At 36.1% G+C, this 19,424-nt stretch overlaps 2 protein-coding genes across 8 annotated transcripts; one reads left to right on the top strand and one right to left on the bottom strand.

Moving 5' to 3' along the window:
* The first annotated feature begins 729 nt into the window (after positions 1–729).
* LOC121254017 (mitotic spindle checkpoint protein MAD2) lies at positions 730–3,065 on the top strand. Of its 2 annotated transcripts, none has more exons than XM_041153977.1 (7): positions 730–1,206; positions 1,342–1,357; positions 1,460–1,590; positions 2,258–2,378; positions 2,478–2,581; positions 2,664–2,785; positions 2,883–3,065. In XM_041153977.1, exons 1-7 carry the CDS (start codon positions 1,134–1,136, stop codon positions 2,937–2,939), a joined length of 624 nt encoding a protein of 207 aa, XP_041009911.1. In that variant the 5' UTR covers positions 730–1,133; the 3' UTR covers positions 2,940–3,065. The 2 variants fall into 2 exon arrangements, with proteins under 2 accessions (XP_041009911.1, XP_041009912.1); XM_041153978.1 differs by having other exon boundaries at positions 732–1,206; positions 1,342–1,370.
* Positions 3,066–5,691: 2,626 nt separating this feature from the next.
* Positions 5,692–18,845, bottom strand: LOC121255653 (trihelix transcription factor GT-1-like). Of its 6 annotated transcripts, none has more exons than XM_041156091.1 (6): positions 17,995–18,843; positions 15,520–15,558; positions 9,043–9,189; positions 8,533–8,757; positions 6,292–6,325; positions 6,007–6,148 (listed from the first exon to the last, which is right to left on the bottom strand). In XM_041156091.1, exons 1-5 carry the CDS (start codon positions 18,533–18,535, stop codon positions 6,309–6,311), a joined length of 969 nt encoding a protein of 322 aa, XP_041012025.1. In that variant the 5' UTR covers positions 18,536–18,843; the 3' UTR covers positions 6,007–6,148; positions 6,292–6,308. The 6 variants fall into 6 exon arrangements, with proteins under 6 accessions (XP_041012022.1, XP_041012023.1, XP_041012025.1 ...); XM_041156090.1 differs by having other exon boundaries at positions 6,034–6,171; XM_041156088.1 differs by lacking the exon at positions 6,292–6,325 and having other exon boundaries at positions 5,692–6,148; positions 17,995–18,841.
* Positions 18,846–19,424: the final 579 nt, after the last annotated feature.

The raw sequence follows: 19,424 nt of genomic DNA on the forward strand, positions 1-19,424 counted from the left end.
TTGAAAACAGACAAAATGGGTCTTCCTCATGTTAGATTTGCTTAATTTTGTTTGTTGTTGTTTTTCTTATAATATTTTTTGCGGTTCTTGTTGGATTTTGGTTATAGAGTATAAGGTTGTTTTTGACACTTGGGTTTTGGGTGTTCTTTTATTCCTATCTTGTAACCCCCCCCCCCCCCCCAAAAGTGTGTTGTTATAATCACCGTATTCTTCCGTCATAAGTGAGGGTTTATGAATAAAATTGAGGAGAGATCACTTACACAAATCTTATATAAAATATTTACACACTAACGTGACTTAATGTAACACATTATATCAATCTTATAATAAAAATTATTCTTATATGTAGTATCCCACACACCACGTACCACATATCTTTTAATTTTTTTTCTCATAACAAATATGTGGTGTATAGATGATGAGTAGAACAACTCAATTAGTTTAGTAAAAATAAATAAAATAAATATAAATATAAAAAAATTTAAAATATATATAATATATAGTGTGAAATGATAAATAGCATAACCCATCCTTTTCGTAAGATTAGGACGTAAATAAAATATTTCACAATTTTATAATAAAAAAAATGTTGACAAGGGCAAGATCGTGTGCACACGCACGTACCCGTGATCCTATGCGCACAGCAAATGCAATGGAAAGTCCGCTCCGCTTTGTTACCGTTAAAGGCGCAAATTCAAAATGTTACCGTTGGCCTCGATAATGAACCAGAGGCTAAAAGGAAGTGGCCGTTGCCAGCTTTTGTTTCCATTTCTTCATAGACTATAATCTATTTCTGCAGCCTTTAGTCTTTCGCGATCTTCGTGTTTAGCATCTTCTTTGAATGAACAAAACCCTTCCTCCCTTTGATATTTAAACTAATAGAGCTCTCACCACTTTTTTTTTTTTTTTTTTTTTTGCAAGATTGAACAAAAAGAAACCCTTACAAAAATTATCCAATTTTTTTGTACCGATCAATTTGAAAAAAAGAAAAAGAAAAGCCTTAGTCTGTGCGCTTCGCTCTTCTTTTACTGATCTTGAACTATTGCCTCTTCAGCTACCGATCTTTTCTTGTACAAATCTCGATTAGTTGGTTTTCTCCTAGCCCAAAACATCTATTCACAGAAAGGTTCTTTATGGCTTCAAGAACAGTCGCTAAAGATATCATCACCCTTCGAGGTTCAGCGGCAATTGCCAGCGAGTTCTTTGGTATATTTCATCGTATCTTATACATCTTTTAGATCCCCTTTTTTTTCTTTTTAACTTTCCGATTTTTCTATTGGGTATTGAGGTTTCCTAGAAATGTTGACTGATTTTTGTGTTTTTTCGCAATTACTCTTTCAGGGTATGCTGCAAACAGGTAACAACATTGGGTATTAAATTTCTTCTTCCTTCTTTAACGTTGCCTGTTTTCAGTTTAATATTTAAGACGTGTATTTGTTAAGTCTTGAAAATTGTGCAGTATTCTCTATAATCGGGGAGTTTATCCGGAAGAAAGTTTTGTCAAGGTAAAAAAATATGGGCTTCCAATGCTGCTTACTCAGGATGAGGGTGTCAAATCCTTTGTTGCCAACTTAACCGCTCAGCTTTCCGGTATGTTCTTCCTTTCCGGCAGTGTTCAGTTTGAATACAAATCAAATGTTGGAAAAGGGGAAAAAATCCAACTACAAAACTTAAGGCTCTTTTTTTTTTCTTTATTTGCTGATTGTATGTGATTCGTATCATCTGAAGTTTCATGCAACATTTAGTAACTGAAAAAAGATATGACAGTTTCTTTCATTTGAACCTCGAACGATTTGGCTTAACTTACTGTTAAAAGACCCAGCTATTAGTCCAACGAGTAATTCTACTCATCATCCATTTTCTCATCCTTCTCTTATCATCCATGATATGACATTAGATAATTTGAGACTATTTATTATATTTCACTTGTGAATCTATCATCTAATATCACATTATGAAATGATGAGAAGATGATACGAAAATAGATAATGAATAGATTTTTTCTAATCCAAAAGTCTATGACTGTTGGATACTAATTTGGCTAAATTTTTTACCTTGGTAACACGAACATTCTGTTTCCCGCTTTCTGAATATCAAAAAAATGAGAAATAAGATTTATTATCATCATCATCATCATCAATATTATTGTTGTTATTGGGTTTGATTCTCTTCCAATTTGTTGAGCATCCATGCTTCAGTTTTATGTTTCCATCAGTACAAATTCAATGACCGAACTGTTTGGATTTCTTGTAAAAAGAATGGCTGGAAGCTGGAAAGTTACAGAGGATTGTTCTTGTAATAATGAGCAAGGCTACCAATGAGGTCCTAGAAAGGTGGAACTTTAGCATCGAGACGGACAGCGAGGTTGTTGTGAAGGGGTAAGTAATTTAACCAAGTCTCGAGTTCAACTTTTTTCTTCCTTGTGCTAAGAAATCACCGATCATTCTCATTGTTTTGTATTCTTTGAGATGATTCAGTGTCTCTAGGGAGAAGAGTGACAAGGAAATCATGAGAGAGATTCAAGCTATCATGCGGCAGATTGCTTCAAGCATTACCTACTTGCCATGCCTCGACGAACCATGTAAAAAAGACTTGGGACTTTCTTCCACTCTAATTTCGATTATTCTTTGTGATTGTTCTAATCAAGTCCCTTTGTTTTATAGGTGTGTTTGATGTGTTGGCATACACTGATAAAGATGTTGCAGTCCCATTCACTTGGATTGAGAGCGACCCCAAACTCATAGCAAATCCACAAATGGTCAAATTGCATTCATTTGATACCAAGGTGAGAGAGACGCACACACCATGAATTTGTATATTATTTGATCTGATTGAGACGAGAATTTCTGGTTGGAAAAGTCATTTTTTGGTGGGTTGTGCAGATTCACAAGGTCGACACTCTTGTTTCGTACAAGAACGACGAATGGGACGAGCAGTAGAGATTCATTCATTCAACACATGCTTAGTTGCCAATTTGTTTGTTTGTGCTTTTTCTCCCCCCTTGTTGGCTTGAGTGGATATTGTGAATCTTTTATTCACATTTTGTATAAAATGTCCATTTATTTGTGTGTGTGGGCTGTAGAAGAAATGCAATGTGCGCATTGTCTTGCTTGCTTGCTTGCTTTCTGGCTGATTCGTTTTCCATCATAATATCATTAATGAGATATCTATGGTAGTAGTAATATTTTAATTAGTTTAAATTAAGTAACAAGATCATTAATGAGAGATATCTAAGGTAATTTTTCCTTTTTCAGAATTGCCATCTAAGAAGATTGCCATCTCAGAATAGTGCATTGTTTCTCTTTAAATCATTTTCATCTTGTTTCTCTTGTATGTAGTAATACTAATTAATACTTACATATATATATATATGGTAATAATACTTTAGAACTTTTAGTAGATAAGTAATTTTTCTTTTATAGAATATTCCACGTTTGTCAAGGCAAGATATGAAGATTGTTTCTCTTGTAAAGAGTTTCTTTATATATCTAGTAATATCCATCCCTCTTTATTTTCCTCAACCGATCTCAAAAAATCTTCATACCATGGGGTCCAGAATAAAGGGGTAAATTTTTCCTGTTGTGCATAAATAAACTTGAAAGTGTAACTTATTTCATCATAGAAAAATGCATTCAAAATAATTTTTTATCAAAAATATTTGGAGAATTCAAAAGAAAAAAAAATATTATTTATTTTTTTAAATAGATTGTATAAGTCCCAAATAGACAAGACATACAACATCCCCTTGTAAAAAAATCAACCCCACCTAAAACAAATGTAAAAAAAACTATATTTTATTAATGGGATCTACTTTTTCAACAAGAGGTTGAGTAAATCATGAAATTAGTTTACGAGACAACTGAGAGTGTGCATATAAATCATGAAATTATTGATGTTAGGTAAAAGTGTGCACCGTAGCAAAAGACAATTAGACATAGTGTCAAATTACGTAAATTTTAATGTTTATTTTTTTTTATTTACAATTTAAATCTTAGTGCTCCAACCATTATTGGACCACCCTCCAACCCCTCAGTGGGCCTATTAGCTTCCAACCTCGACAGAAAAATGCATCAAACATATTATTAGACTGAGCTTCACATGTTTTTAGAGCTTGAAATCTCCTTGATTGTTTATGTTCGATTCAGCCACTGAAAAAGAGTATAACTTAGAGAGACGTCCGTGCTTCGGTTGAGCCCTGAGAGTAGCCTTCTTCAAGAGGAAACCAAAACACCAACCTAAACTTGGGAGAATTAGGCATGTTTAGGTAAGTAATGAGAGATGAGATGAGAATTCTGTAAAATAATAGTAGTAAAATAGTTTAAGTTAAGATATTTTATTGGCTTTTGAAAAAAGAAAGAGAATGTTGAATAAAAATATTATAATTGGCTGAAAAAGAGTAGAACTCAGAGAGACGTCCATGCTTCGGTTGAGCCTTGAGAGTAGCCTTCTTCGAGAGGAAACCAGAACACCAACCTAAACTTGGGAGAATTAGGCATGTTTGGGTAAGTAATGAGAGATGAGATGAGAATTCTATAAAATAATAGTAGTAAAATAGTTTAAATTAAGATATTTTATTGGCTTTTGAAAAAAGAAAGGGAAAATGTTGAATAAAAATATTATAATTGGCTGAAAAAGAGTAGAACTCAGAGAGACGTCCGTGCTTCGGTTGAGCCTTGAGAGTAGCCTTCTTCGAGAGTAAACCAGAACACCAACCTAAACTTGGGAGAATTAGGCATGTTTGGGTAAGTAATGAGAGATGAGATGAGAATTCTATAAAATAATAGTAGTAAAATAGTTTAAATTAAGATATTTTATTGGCTTTTGAAAAAAGAAAGGGAAAATGTTGAATAAAAATATTATAATTGGCTGAAAAAGAGTAGAACTCAGAGAGACGTCCGTGCTTCGGTTGAGCCTTGAGAGTAGCCTTCTTCGAGAGTAAACCAGAACACCAACCTAAACTTGGGAGATAGGCATGTTTGGGTAAGTAATGAGAGATGAGATAAGAATTCTGTAAAACAATAATAGTAAAATAGTTTAAATTACGATATTTTATTGGCTTTTGAAAAAAGAAAGAGAAAATGTTGAATAAAAGTATTATAAATTAAAAAATTATATATATTTTTTTTTATTTTGTTCAAAAATTTGAAAAAGTTGTAATAGGTCATGATTAGATGAAAAAGTTAAAAATTTGAAATTAAAAAGTGTTTTGTGATTGAGTGATATTTGAGAAGAAAATTATGAAAAATTTTGAGATGCGATTCTCACTTCCCAAATATGGACTAAGAATTCACCACATCAATGGCAGCTGTCTCAGGAAATCACCATATCATGCATCAATAAGGCACTCCAGATCTATATCTATTAGTTTTCCCAGGTTGTTCCCTTCATGGAAGCATTCGAAAGGAGGCTCCGAAAAATCAACTTGATGACCCACTGAGTTTGGCTTTAGGACAAGTAGATGACCTAGTTAGTACATTCCCTGGAATTTGAAATACCACTTTCTCATTTCATTATAAGGTTTGAAAAGTTTATCAAAAGAATAAACTGATCCAAGTCCTTCATGCTTTCAGCAATTGTCCATGATTGAAACATGTTCTATTTTCTAGACAAGTAAGTTTATTACTATATTTCAAGTTATAGAAGATGGGTTGGGGAACCCTAGAACTGCCTTAGACCTTAGAATACTCAGACTTAAGTGTTGAAAGTAAAATATTTACAGATTTGTAATGGGCTTTTCCATGTCCTATGAACATATGCATATTGAGCAACATTGTTCTTTATCAGTACAGCGCTTGTATCAAGAAACAGCACAACAAATTCCCTCCACTGCATTGAAGCAAATAAAAGTGGGGGGAATAACATTTATACACAACTGAGCAATACTGTTTCGAACCAGTGACGAACCTATATCAAGATTGAAACAGAATAACGAAATCCCCATGACGACGATGATGACATACCTGTCTTCAATTCATGCCACGATATATTGCACCAGGCCGAAGATCGTCCATATTATCGATGTTTCTATACCCATCAAACTCCCTCAGGCATGACCAGCCCCGGTTGGATAGAAAACTACGGTAATCATCTTCAGTGTAAAAAATCTTATCTTCAGTGTCTTCATAAAGGCACACTTTTATTGCCAATCCTGCAATTAGGAGTTCAACCTTTCTGCTTAGCCCCAACCAAAAAGAAAGGGGAAAAGAGAGAGAGAGAGAAATGCTTAGCAAAAACTTGTACAAAAAGGGGACAAAAAAATTACATCAACTCATCATCCAAGTTACAATCTACCTCTTATAAGTACTTCATTATGCTAGGCATATGTGATAGGACCCCATGCTTTGTGACCCATGACCAAGCCACTAGCCATGCCAGCTAGGCAAGCAATGTCAGTCATGCCCATGGCCCATGCCATGGGCCAGCCTAGCCCACCCATGAGCTCATGCATATCATGGGTCAATGTTTTTTTTATAAGTAATCAAAGATATTGTATTCATAGAAATAGGCAAAGCCCAAGTACACAGGAAGTATACACAAAGAAGTGCCAACTATGTTATTGCTTATTGTTTATTTTATTTTAATTATTTATTTTTCAAGGGACCTATTGGGGGTTCCAAGTCGTAATCCTTATAAATAGGACCATTAGTCTTTGTATTTACATCTTTTGGCAAATTCCCTAGAGGAGGATTATTTTGTTTAAGAGATCAACAATCAGTGCTAGACACTTGGGCTTTTTGGGTGCAATTTGTGAATCCCAAAGAGAGGATCACACCTTGCAATTCGTGAATAGATGTGGTTCATTTATCTTTTTTTTTTTATCAGCAAAAGATAGATATTATATATATGGATGAAAAAAGTATAGCCCTTGTACACAAGAAGTATACATAAGTGCTCCTAAATACATTCTAAGAACGATAAATGTGGTTCATTTATCTTGTTCTTGCAACTTGGTGCCATTCGTAAATCCAAGTTGTGTTATCCTTGTTTTTAACAAGTTATCAATTCATGAGGTTTATTTTAACTATTGTGCAATCCATGAATCGTTACTTGATTTGTTACCTTTTGTTCATTCAAGTTCTTAAGTATTTCACTTTGTTCTTGAGTGTTCATCATTTTGTTCTTGGTGTTCATTCTTCAATTGTTTTTCCAATCCTTCCATACCCTTATTCTCGACCACTAAAGTGTTTGCCACTTTTCATAAATTATTCCCATCATCCAAGTCGCCTTAGCCATATTTCCCACTTACCATACACGACAACAACCCTATCCATCCATACATTTTGATCTTTCCACATACACCACTCGACCAACCCTAGTGTTGCCCTACTTTCCATAAGTGAACCCTTACCATAATTGCCATTCATCCATCACATACTTTGACCTAGCTGAATCCCTAATTACCTTCCATCTTTCCATACAAACACTTATCATATTCAACCACATCATAAATCGTTCCCTCTATAAAACCCTAGCCGCCCACCTCAAGCCCTATAAGATAACTCATTTCTTTTAGGAGTCTTGAGTTCCTCACATTCAAATTTAAATCACATTTCAAATCCCTTAATTTAAAGAATTGACAATCACATTCAATCCCTTAAATCACTTTTCCTAAAATCTCTCTAGTCAACTATTGACTTGCCATCCTAGTTCAAATTCGAATTCCCCTCCTCTCAAAGATTCCCTCCATCTTACAAACTTTCCATATCCATTCCTAAACCAACCAAATCTAGCCAATCTTCCAAAGACGAAGTCAACCCCAATTCGTCCACCTTAGCCAATACCAAATCCAACACTTACCTAAAGATATTCCTACCACTTAGGAATCTTTCCTTAATTTTATCCTAACCAATCCCTAAACTCTAGGAGCAACCTTAGACTCCTTCAAACACCATCCATCTTCATCCACTTACCTTATCCAAATCCTATCTTTCTCATCTTATCTTTAATCAATCCCTAAAGTCAATGAGCAACCCTAGACTCATTCAACCACCAAACCCTAGCCTCACTCTTCCACCTCATTCCCAAAACCTAGCATCATCATAAACTCCAACCCAAAGCCAACTCTTCCAAATCTCGAAATTCACCCTAACTACCTCACAAAACCCTAGCTACACACTTCACCATACCAACCCTAATCACCATCCAAGTGGCCCAAACATCAAGGGCACCCTTCAAGCAACCCACATTGCATCAAACACACATAATCAACACTTAGCCTACCCGAGTTCATCATCATCTCCATCATTTCATCACTCAAACACCATCCCTTTGTTGAAGGTCAAGCAAGTTGGCAAGGTCACTCAATCATCATCCTCACCAAGACAAGCTCGTGATCCTTAGTGTTAGGGACAAGACTGGGGTCCCTAACAATATGGCTGTAGTGTACGTACTTGGTTAGAACAAAAAGATTTCATATTAGCAATATAGAGATCTTTGAAGGGTGGGACAAAGACAGGCTATGATAATTAATTCCAGTAAGAAAAAACTACCACCTTTCAACATATTTTTTTCATCATGCACAGATCACTGTACCTTCATCAAGATGAAGCATATAATTCCCCAAAGGCATATCCCGGTCAAGGCTTCGGACTATCTGGTCCTCATCCTCCAACCAAAAGGACCGTTTAGTTCTTAACCCAAAAGCACATTTAATTGCCTCCTTGATGGCTTCTGCAGTGCCATCAATACCAATTCTTCTAGTGTAATCCCCCCACTTTACTGATATGACCCTTCCACAATATGACTGACTCTCCCCACCTGCCAAAAAAGGGAACAGAGAATAACAGCATTAACATAGAGATGTCATTAGTTTTGTATTGTCCACTTGAAAGAACATGAGAGTGAAGATCCCATGATTCATAGTACTGGGCCTTGATCACACTCACTTGAGCATGTCAGGTGGAGGGCACTCATCAATAGACAAAAAGTGATTGCAATTTATTTATTTATTTATTTATTTTTAGTAAAAGAAAGTGATTACAATTTTTGTTATGAGTAAAAGAAAGTGATGAAAAAAATAGTCACATTTAACAGCAAAGTTACCATTTCCAGGGGTCTCTCTCCAATTCCATGGAGCAGTTGCTGCTGCTGCAACTGCATCAGCAGTGGTAATGGCAAGAGGATGTCCATCATGATCTAAACGTCTCTCAAGATTGAGTGTTGGCCTGCCAGTGGCTGCACACGAAAGAACTTAAAGAGGAGGAAACACATTTTTCTCTGAGATAAACAGTTAACAAGATTAAGGAATCACAAGATATAAAAGTTCCATAACAGGAAAAAGAATAAAATACAAATGAATTTATCAAAGTTAATAAAGAAACCTTAGTTATGGGGTACAAATATTGATAAGGACGCACAGAAACAAGATTGTCCGAACAGAATCTAACACATGAACCAGAGATACAGATAATTCAGATGACTGCCTTGATTCAAATTCTTCAGGTCTCAGCTTGCATGATCCACACATGATATAAATAGGGAATTATCAAAAGACAAGGTGAAACTCCGAAAAATGCACGAGAGTTCTCAACCCAGTTTCCTCTCTATGGACCTTCATGGACTGTTTTTTGGATTACTGAAGTGGAATAGGCCAAAAAAACATATGCAAAGAGAGGATTAAAATATCTACTCACTTGCAACCTCCATTCCCCTAGTTAGCCTAGTCCATGGTAGGCGCAATTAATGCAATTTTTTTTATGATTCTTCTTCGTTTCCTTTAACACTAAGTTTATTGTGTAATAGGATGTTCCCAAAAGAGAGAAAAGAACCAAGAGATCTTTCATAAATACATTTCTAAGTATGCTCTAATAAATGTTTTAGCAAAATTGTTCAGTATTTGCAGAGGATAGACAACGGAGACATAAAATACAGTGTACCATGGGTTGGCATTGCACTGCTATATCCTATACAGAGATCATGTCTTACTCACAAACTGCACAAGTCTATAAAAGGCTTCCATAGTGACACCCCCAATAAATCATTTCTGCCCATATCTGTTGTCCTCTTCACTAACATTTCTCAACTTGCTTTACTTCCCTCGAAAAGGATACTCCAGTTCTCTCATTGTAGAGTTGAAAAATGAAATAAGTTAAAAAAATGATAGCAAAGAATCTTCTGCAAAAACTAGATCATCATTAAGTGACAATGGAAGACCAAAGATCTATTCTCAGAATTGAGATACAGTTCATAGGATTGAGATACAGAGGGCCCTTCAACATCTATGGTAAAATTTACGATTCGTACGTTCGTAAGGGCACTCAGGTTGTGGAACAAGGAATATTTTGGTCAAACACAAACCAGATCCAGGATAAAGACCCAACGACTGAAAACAGGTCCAAGGAACTCCAACTCCAGTCAGAATTACAAGAACAATTGAAGCGAGATGAGTTCAATGGAAACAAAATTCAAGCGTAACTAGGTTGATGGGTCTAGATCTCAATTTAAACTCTTTCATTTATCCACTATCATCCGATGGAGAGTGAACGCAAGTGATTTTTCTCAAACCTGGCATAGATCTCAGACAACCAACAAACCCACCAACTCCAAATAACCTTGATGAGATTTTATGGGAGGAAATCACTCAGGAAGATTATGGGCAATGGAATGCCCGACTCAATTCCTAATGATGAGGACAATAGAGAAGTTATCTTTCCAAATGGGAGCAACAAAGGCAGCAGACTTGGATGGCACTGTGGCTTTATTTTACAAGCCCTACCGGCAAATTGTCAAAAACGACATCACAGCAACAATCAAGAGTTTTTTCAGAAGCGGTTGCCTGTTAAACGAGCTCAACCATGCACATATTTCATTGAACCAAAAATTCCACCACAGCAAGCCACTACCAACCTAACTGTGCAATGCCATTTATAAGGTCATATCTAATATCCTAGCCAAAACAGTCCTCCATAAGATTCTCTCTCCAACACAATTTGCATTCATCCAAGACAATTCCATCTTGGCCCATGAAATATTCCACATAATGAAACACAAAAAAGGGACAGGGGGCTTAATGGCAGTCAAGGTGGATATGGAAAAAGCCTACGGCAAGATGAAATGGAGCTTTATCTTGAAAGTTCTCAAAAACTTTGGCTTCAAAGACACATGTATCAACTGGATCCACCAGTGCATTTCCATGCCCATGTATGCCATCATGCTAAATGGAAGCCTGTTCGGTCTCATCAAGTCTTCTAGAGGATTAAGACAGGTGATCCTCTCTCACCTTTTCCTTAAATCATTGGATCAGAAGTTCTTGCAAGTTTTCAAGCTTACTACTCGAGAAATGGATCACCTGTGTTTGCACAGCATCGAAGTAAGCAAATCTGCTTCAGCCATATCACATTGAGTAGCAACCTCAATCTGATGAGATCGTATTCGGTCATGCAACAAAACAAGAGGCTGGAACTATCTTGAACACTTTCCAATCAACTGTCAAAGCAAAAAACATTAATCCTATCAAATCTAGTGTATTTCATCAAAACTTTGTCCCTGCAGGCCATCCAGACAATCTTCATAGGTAGGTCAAAAAACAAAACTTTGGCTGAGATCGTAGACAAATCCCAAAGCAAGATAGCAGGATGGAAAACAAGTCATATCCCTTAGTTGCTTTTAGCAACTCCCAACCTATAGTATGACCACCTTCCTGCTTCCATAATGGCATGCAACTTCCTTGATAAAATGTTCAAAACTTTTGGTGGGGGCTCTACGAAAAGAGGTATTTACCTCCAAATCATGGGATACTATGTCTATCTAGGGAGGTCAAGAGCCTAGGACTGAGAAGAATGTATGACATTAATAGAGCCCACACTGCTAAACTTAGGTGGTCACTCGAACACTCTACTACCCATGGGTGCAAACTCTAAAGCACAAATATTTAACAGACAACTCTAGCCAAAATCTTTGACAAACCACCAATGCCTCACGGCCCATGGGTTTGTAAGAGTAATCGGAAAACGAATGATATAGTAACATAGGTGATACAGGTTGCATGGCTATCAAGGGCATAGAGGACAAAATGGCTTGGAAGGAGAAGAAAGCTGCACAAGAATGGCTCAACCCGAGAGTTTGCTCAACTCTTGCTCAAAGTTCAATCGAGTTGGAATCCGGCAGAGAACTCGGTTGAGACCTCACTCGAGTCTCGGTCAAACAAACATAGTTGAATCACTTTTATTCTGTATTTTAGATAGATTTTTAATTCAATTTGAGTTATAATTAGCATTTGAGATAATTTTTTTATTGGTAAACAAAATTTTATTGATTATACAAATAGATAAGAGCCCAAGTATACGGGACATATACAAGAGCAACACCTAAGCTTGCTAGTTTAGTGATACAAGGAATTCAATGTCATGCCATGAAAACCGATTGCAATCGACCAATGGAGTAAAGTATTGAAAAAGAAATTTCTAAGCTCATCCATTGACTGCTCTCAATCTTTAAAGCTTCTTTCATTGTTCACCCTTCAAAAACATCAACATAAACATATTGGAACCATCTTCTATATTGTTGCAATCTGAGAGTTGCCCCAAATGTCTTTCCAAGAATCTAGGAGATCAATTACCCTTCTCAGCATCAGGCAAGCTAATCCCATCCGAGCAAAGATTTTATTCTGCAATGTCATGGCAATCTCACAATGAAGTAGTAGATAGTCGACGGACTCTCTGCTCTTTTTGCACATACAACAATCCGTGACTATGATTCGGCATTTCCGTTAGTAGTCTAGTGTGAGGATCTTCGCCAAGGAAGCCATTCATACAAAAAATACTGCCCTTAGGAGTGCCTTTGTCTTCCAAATATGCTTCCATGGGAACAGATTGCTCTAGCGTTCGTACGTATCCCTAGTCGGAGCGAATTTTGTGTATTGTCATGGCTTGGTAAAAAGAGCGGCCTGTGAACTTTCCTTTCTTAGAGGGGCATGAAAAATATTTTCTTCGACTTCCCCCATCAAACGAGTAAAGTAAACTAGATCATAGAACTCCGAAAAAGTGTCAACTTCCCAATCTTGTGCATCTCTGAGGAATGTAACATTCCATCGGGGAGTAACATTCGATAGGATTAAGATGTCCGTAATTGAGGTTTCTTTCATTTTGCTATACCATAAAAAGAATTTATAAGTAAAATTTTATTGATAGTATAAGGCATAGCCCAGTACACAGAAAGTATACACAGAATATAACTATACCATAAACTTGTGGATAAATTTCCTTAAGTGTCATATTGCCACACCATACATCATGCCAAAATTTGATTTTGGATCCATCACCCACCTCAAAACAAATATTTCTTGAATTTCAGCCCCACAACTCAAAGATTTTCTAAAGTCGCAGCCCTTCACCTCCCTTAACATAAACCTTAATTGCAGGCATTCATGTGGTATTTTGAAAAGTTTTCTTCAAGTTGTCTCAAGTCTTTACATCAAGAATTAAATTTAGAAATCAAATAATCATCTATTAGATTTCTACAGCGGTTTTGTCATCAAAGTCAATGCAAGATCCAATATTTCACACCATAACTCATCCAAGTACTCAATACCCAACCACTCTTCGTTTTATTCTATTAGGTAAGAGTCATTATTCAATCCTACAGGATATCTTGCAAAATTGTTGTAAAGTGATTAGAAGGTGAAATACATAGAATGTTGTTTTCAATTCCTAAATGAACTTCCAGAGACAGATGGGCTGCTTTCTCCTTAAATAAGCCTGATTATGACATTCGAGTCTTGGGCTGTTAATTGGATCATGGTGTGTCAGTTATTTCCAAGTCGACTTGAACCCAACATGAATAATTAAACAAGTAAATCACCCCCCGATCTCAACACGCATGTTTCACAGGTTGACCCGACATGGACCGTTTATGTATCCGGGTAGTGCCAAGTTTAAAAGGGGAGAAACCAAATCTGTACTAAACTATTGGAAGCATTGTTTAACAAATATCCAAGATTGATGGTTTACAAATGTGATAGCATCTATTATATGATATGTTACGAACATAAAGTTTTGCATATACTTTTTAATGTGATACTTATGCTATATTATATGTACTGCATGTACTCATGTTATAAACATTTTGAAAATGTTCATTAATGATAGCTATGCTAAAGAATTAATTAAATGAATGAATTATGGTGCATGAATTTATGAATGTTTTAAAAACGTTTTAGTTGCATGATTATGTGCAGTGAATCAGTGACACTGAATTAAAAAGCAGGGGCAAACATCAATGTATGAACCGTGGTGGTTTGATCGTATCATGATGTGCAATGGTATCGAGGCAAAAAGCAATGGCAACCATCAATGTATCGTGGAGGCTTACCCACTTGAGTACCCCATTGTTTATCTAGTGCTATCAGGCCTCATATGTAATTTCATAAGTGGTCAAGGGAACAGAATCAAGATAATTGCAATCTCCAACCCTAACATAGGATGTAAATGTGCATTGGCTACCCAAAAGGTTCACAGAAATTTTTTTTATCATATGTAAAATATTTTGTAGATCTTTTTCATAATTATGTTTACATCTCCTTTTACTGCATGATGTGATATTTCCTACTCATTTTTATGATTGTCAGCCATGACACAGCGTGTAAAGGTGTGTTGGCTACTCAAAAGTTAAAAAACAAAATTGTGTATACAATGTTCTATCGATCCTTTTCAAAGATAAAAGTATGTTTACAACTCTTTTTACTGTATGATATGCCATTTAATTAGTATTCGACTCATTCTGTTTTTATGTTTCTAATGTCTCAAGTAACGATCACAATGAGTATACAGGCCAAAGTCAATAGAGGAGACAATGACTTAGTGAAACTAACTTAGGCTATTCATTTAGGATTATTATGACATTGTGATTTTTCTAAATTTGAACGTGCTGAAGTCTATTCTTATATTATTTCAAGGTTTTGTTAAATGATCGATAGTGTTTGAAATCTATATTGTTCATAGAACTCTTATTAGCTGATGCTATGGAAAGTGCCATGTAGCATTCCTAACCTTATTGGAAAGGGGGTGCTACACAAGTACTAGATGGGCCACCTTCAATAATGTAATTGGAAGCATTCCCACATTGAGCATCCCTCACCACATCTTCAATCCAAACTTCCATTTCGATCCTACTTGATCCCATGTCTTGTAATCTTGCAATCTTGTAATATGCTTATCTTGTAATAATGTCATTGTCAATCTAGTAATATGTTTACTTTATTGGCAGTAATTCCATCCAACCAGTCAAGATATTTTATGGTAGACTGAAGTTTGAACAACACAGCCATCTAAAGAAGCACGTCCCATGCATGTTCAATTCTTTTTCTATCGCTTTACAACTAAACAGGCAATAAACAAAAAATTCCATTAGAATTACAGATACTACGCTAGTCACAAGCCACAAAAAAAATAAATAAATAAATAAATAAGCATCTAAACAAGAGTAAATAGGTGAGAAAGAAACATGGAATACAAATTAGTAGAATATCAATCGAATATTCCTTTTTTAGATAAGTAGTATAATGATAATCAAGTATGTACATACCTTCCACAGGTCCAAAAGAAATGCTGGCATCCTCAATCCCTGCATAAGCACAAAATAGTTAAACAGTGCATCGTATAGACCTCAACATCCTAATATAAGTACGCCATATCATACAATCATAAGATGTAATTAGGTTGCATAGTGCATTACTCCCCTCCATCCTAAGATAGGAGTTTGAAAATGGCACACATCTTAATGAAACAAAATACATATAATATCTTCCTATAATGCCCTTAGTTGGGCCAAGAAGGATGACTTTGAATTTTGAAAAATGTAGGTTCAATATAAATGACAATAGAGGAAAATAAATGGATAAAAACTTTCAATTTTAGTAGAGAATCTTCCTATAATGCCCTTAGGTGGGCCAAGAAGCATGGCTTTAAATTTGGAAAATTGCAGGTTCAGATTTAAGGATAGTGTAGCAAGATAAATGGATAAGTACTTTTGTTTTAGTGAGTTGAATAAGCAGACAAATAATCCTTGCAACGAAACATCCTAATTGGAAGCCTAAAACCAAAGAAAAATCAAGCCAGAAGCCTTTTAGATCCAAGAACAAGTGTCCATGGTAATTCATTGGGTCAATAATATCTGTTTTTATTTATTTGTGGTTTTTTCTAGCTGTAGGCCATAATTGTGAGTCTTGGGCTTCATTTCATTAACAGTCAAGTCATAAAATGTTTGTACGGGTACAGGTGGGTTTGTCCCAATCCAATAGAGTTTTTTTTACTAGATATTTCAAACAGTTCAACCCTAACTTTTTTCCATTCGGTAAGATGGTAACCCACCAAATAAACCCTTAAACATTCTCAACTTGTCAAATCTTGTTGCACAAGCTGTCTGCTTAGAAAATAGACATCTTTACTTTTTAACCCTGTATCATCCAAGCGCAATCCTTTATACAAACCCTCGAGATGTTCTACAATCCTAACCCTTAAACCCCAACCTTCGACCCTAAAGCGCACCACAAGACACACAAGCAGACTCTAAATCTGCCCTAAATTCAATGGAGAAGCTGACCTACATAGCCAGATTGTCAGTTATCTGTTTAAGTTGTGAACAAGGTATTAAAGGATCAAAAGAAAATTATGCAATCAAGTCAAATAATCTACGACAGATAATAAGAAAATGTGCCACAGAAAATTGGTCTTGTATGGAATATCTACATGCTATGTCATTCTAGCAATGCAACTCTACGGGCATTGGTAGAACAACATAGCATTTGAATGAATAGTAAAAATAAAGGGGTAGAAATTTCAAATCAAAAAAGAACTCCTAAGAGTTTTGCACTCGCCAGAGAAAATTATCCAACTTGGATGATATCATCTATCCATTATCTAATATCCATAGATGCATACCCAGTAACCTATATGATCTGTTTATAGGCGCTTTCAATGCACAGGAGCATATGATATTTGGAAACAACCAAAATCAGGGAATATTGTGTGACAAGATATATAGAGAATCCGGTGACGTACTGGATGTTACTGAAAGAAGCTTCATAACTGTCCATGTATATTTTTTACAGAGAAATCACCATAAACAAGTAGAAGTAAACTGAAAGACAGGAGAGGTAATTACCCTAGTGTCGCATTCATTTCCCATCCAGGTCGGCAATTGATATATAGAATGCTTTATAACCATGTAATGTAATTTGATCCAAAAATAACAAATTTCCTCCAATATTTTTCCTCAACAGTAACATAGGTAGATGAATTAAAACTTAATGTTTCGGAATCCAATGAGAGGTAAGATTTTTAGAACAATGTAAAGGGACCTGGGTAATCAAGAAATCACGGAAGATAAATGAAAGCTACAGTGCATTCCACTTCTTTTGCCCTGCCTATGAAATTGAGATGAAAATATTTTTTAATAAGACTATGTTAATCTACAAATCCCCATACACTGGTTGATAAGATACCATGGCTTCTAATTAAAACTAGAAAATGATATTCTAATTATTAATTGGCCTTTATGGCCCCACAGCCAATCCCCACTCCAGTTGAGTTCCAAAGTGATGTAGACTATAACCAGCGTATCATTGCAGTCCACACTCACGGTAGCAAGCAAAAAGAGTCTTCATGTGCCTCGCTATTTTCTCAGAGTGCAGGAAGCACTTAAATAGCAATATCAAGTGCACCCCCCCCCCCCCCTCCCCCCTCAAAAAAAAAAAAAAAAAAGGAAAACAAACATTCTGTAAAGCACTGATTTCAAAGCTTTATCAGATCACTTCATAGAATAGGAAGCTTTACACACGAGATTCTAAGACAAAAGCTCTTTTATGTCGAAGTAGTGCAGCACATAAGCACCGGAATAGCCATAAATGCATCAATCACATTATAGACAGCTGAAATAGCAATGAAACCTACATCCAGAAACACAAATTTGAAGGAACTTTCTTTACAACAACGAATTTTTAGTTCGTACCCAATTCTACTTCTTCGAAAAGAAAGATTGAAACAGAGCTCAAGTCTATACCTTTATCCGAGAATTGCATATAGGTATCAACTTTAGGCGGCGTGGGGCTCTTGTACTGCGCATTCTTACTTCTCTCTCTCAAAATCTCCTCAATTTCCTTGTAATACGACATCTTGGCCGACCCACTCCCCCTATCTTGATGCTTAGCCTTCTTGAATTCCTTAAGCAAGTTCCTCCACTTATCGGTGCACATTGTTGGGGAACGATCGAAACCCTTTTCCCTCATCTTCGAGGAAATCTGCTCCCATAAATGCTTGTTAGACTTAGAGGTATTAAACAACCCGTCCATCTCTCGGCGAAGAGCGATTAGGCTACGGGTCTCGTCCTGGACCCAGGTCTCGGCGCGCTTCTTGGGGGCCTTGACCTCGACCTCGTGGTCCTCGTCGCCGCCGCTGCTATCGCCAAGGATAATCTGCTGGTGGTGGGGGTGAGGGTGGTGGTGAGGTGGGAGGTCGCCATTCGCGACGACCTCGATCATCATGTCGCGAGTGCTTTCCTCCTTGTAGAAATCGATGGGACGGGGCTTCTCGGACAGGTACATGGTGGTCGGTGTTTGTGTCTTCGTCTGAGAGAGAGAGAGAGAGAGAGAGAGAGAGAGACGTGGCTTACGTCTAAAAAGAGATGGGGATTTTGGTGGGCGGAAGTTGGAGTGAGAATAAACTCATTTGTGGGGACTGGAGCTGGTTTGAAACTTTTGATTGCTTTCTTCGATATTTGGTTTCACTTTATGGAGACGTAACAGTAACTTTGAAGGAGCGTGTAATTTCTGTCTGAGTTGTGAAAAACACAGGAAGGAGAGAGAGAGATAGAGAGAGCGTGAAGTTCAAGCTTTGTGTATAATTAGAGAGAATGAGGAGATGGATTCAACTTGAAACATTTTTTTTTTCCTTAAAAAAGAAATGCACACACGAAGTCTCTGTATTTTTTTTTAAACGCATCAGTCACGAAAACATAACTTGATAATTATAAAATTATTATTATTATAAAATAGATTTAAGGTATTATATAAAATTACGTAAATTTATAAATTTATTTTTATAAAATTTCTTTATAAATGTAGTTTTTTTTTCTTTTTCTTTTAATATTAAGCCAACTAAAAAATTGATAGGAAGATCTCATAACATTAAAACGATACGAGAAGAAAATTCGATAATCACCCCAATAATTATAGAGAATATAAATAAATAAAAAATATAAATTAAGAAATAAACTCGATTAAGTTGGACCAACTAGAACACTCTCATTGAAAAGCTAAAGCTAAATAAAATTACCCAAATAACTAATTGGACATAAAAACAAGCAGTATTGGATTAGGCAAACTCATGTAACAACTAGTTTTGGCTACAGTAAATGCAAAGTTTTTGTCATATTTGGTTTAGACTGTAGATAGATCAAAGCTTTTATGAGAAACACTACTTTACATCTTCACT

This window comes from Juglans microcarpa x Juglans regia, chromosome 3D (genome assembly GCF_004785595.1).
Source record: "Juglans microcarpa x Juglans regia isolate MS1-56 chromosome 3D, Jm3101_v1.0, whole genome shotgun sequence".
Classification (NCBI taxonomy): domain Eukaryota; kingdom Viridiplantae; phylum Streptophyta; class Magnoliopsida; order Fagales; family Juglandaceae; genus Juglans; species Juglans microcarpa x Juglans regia.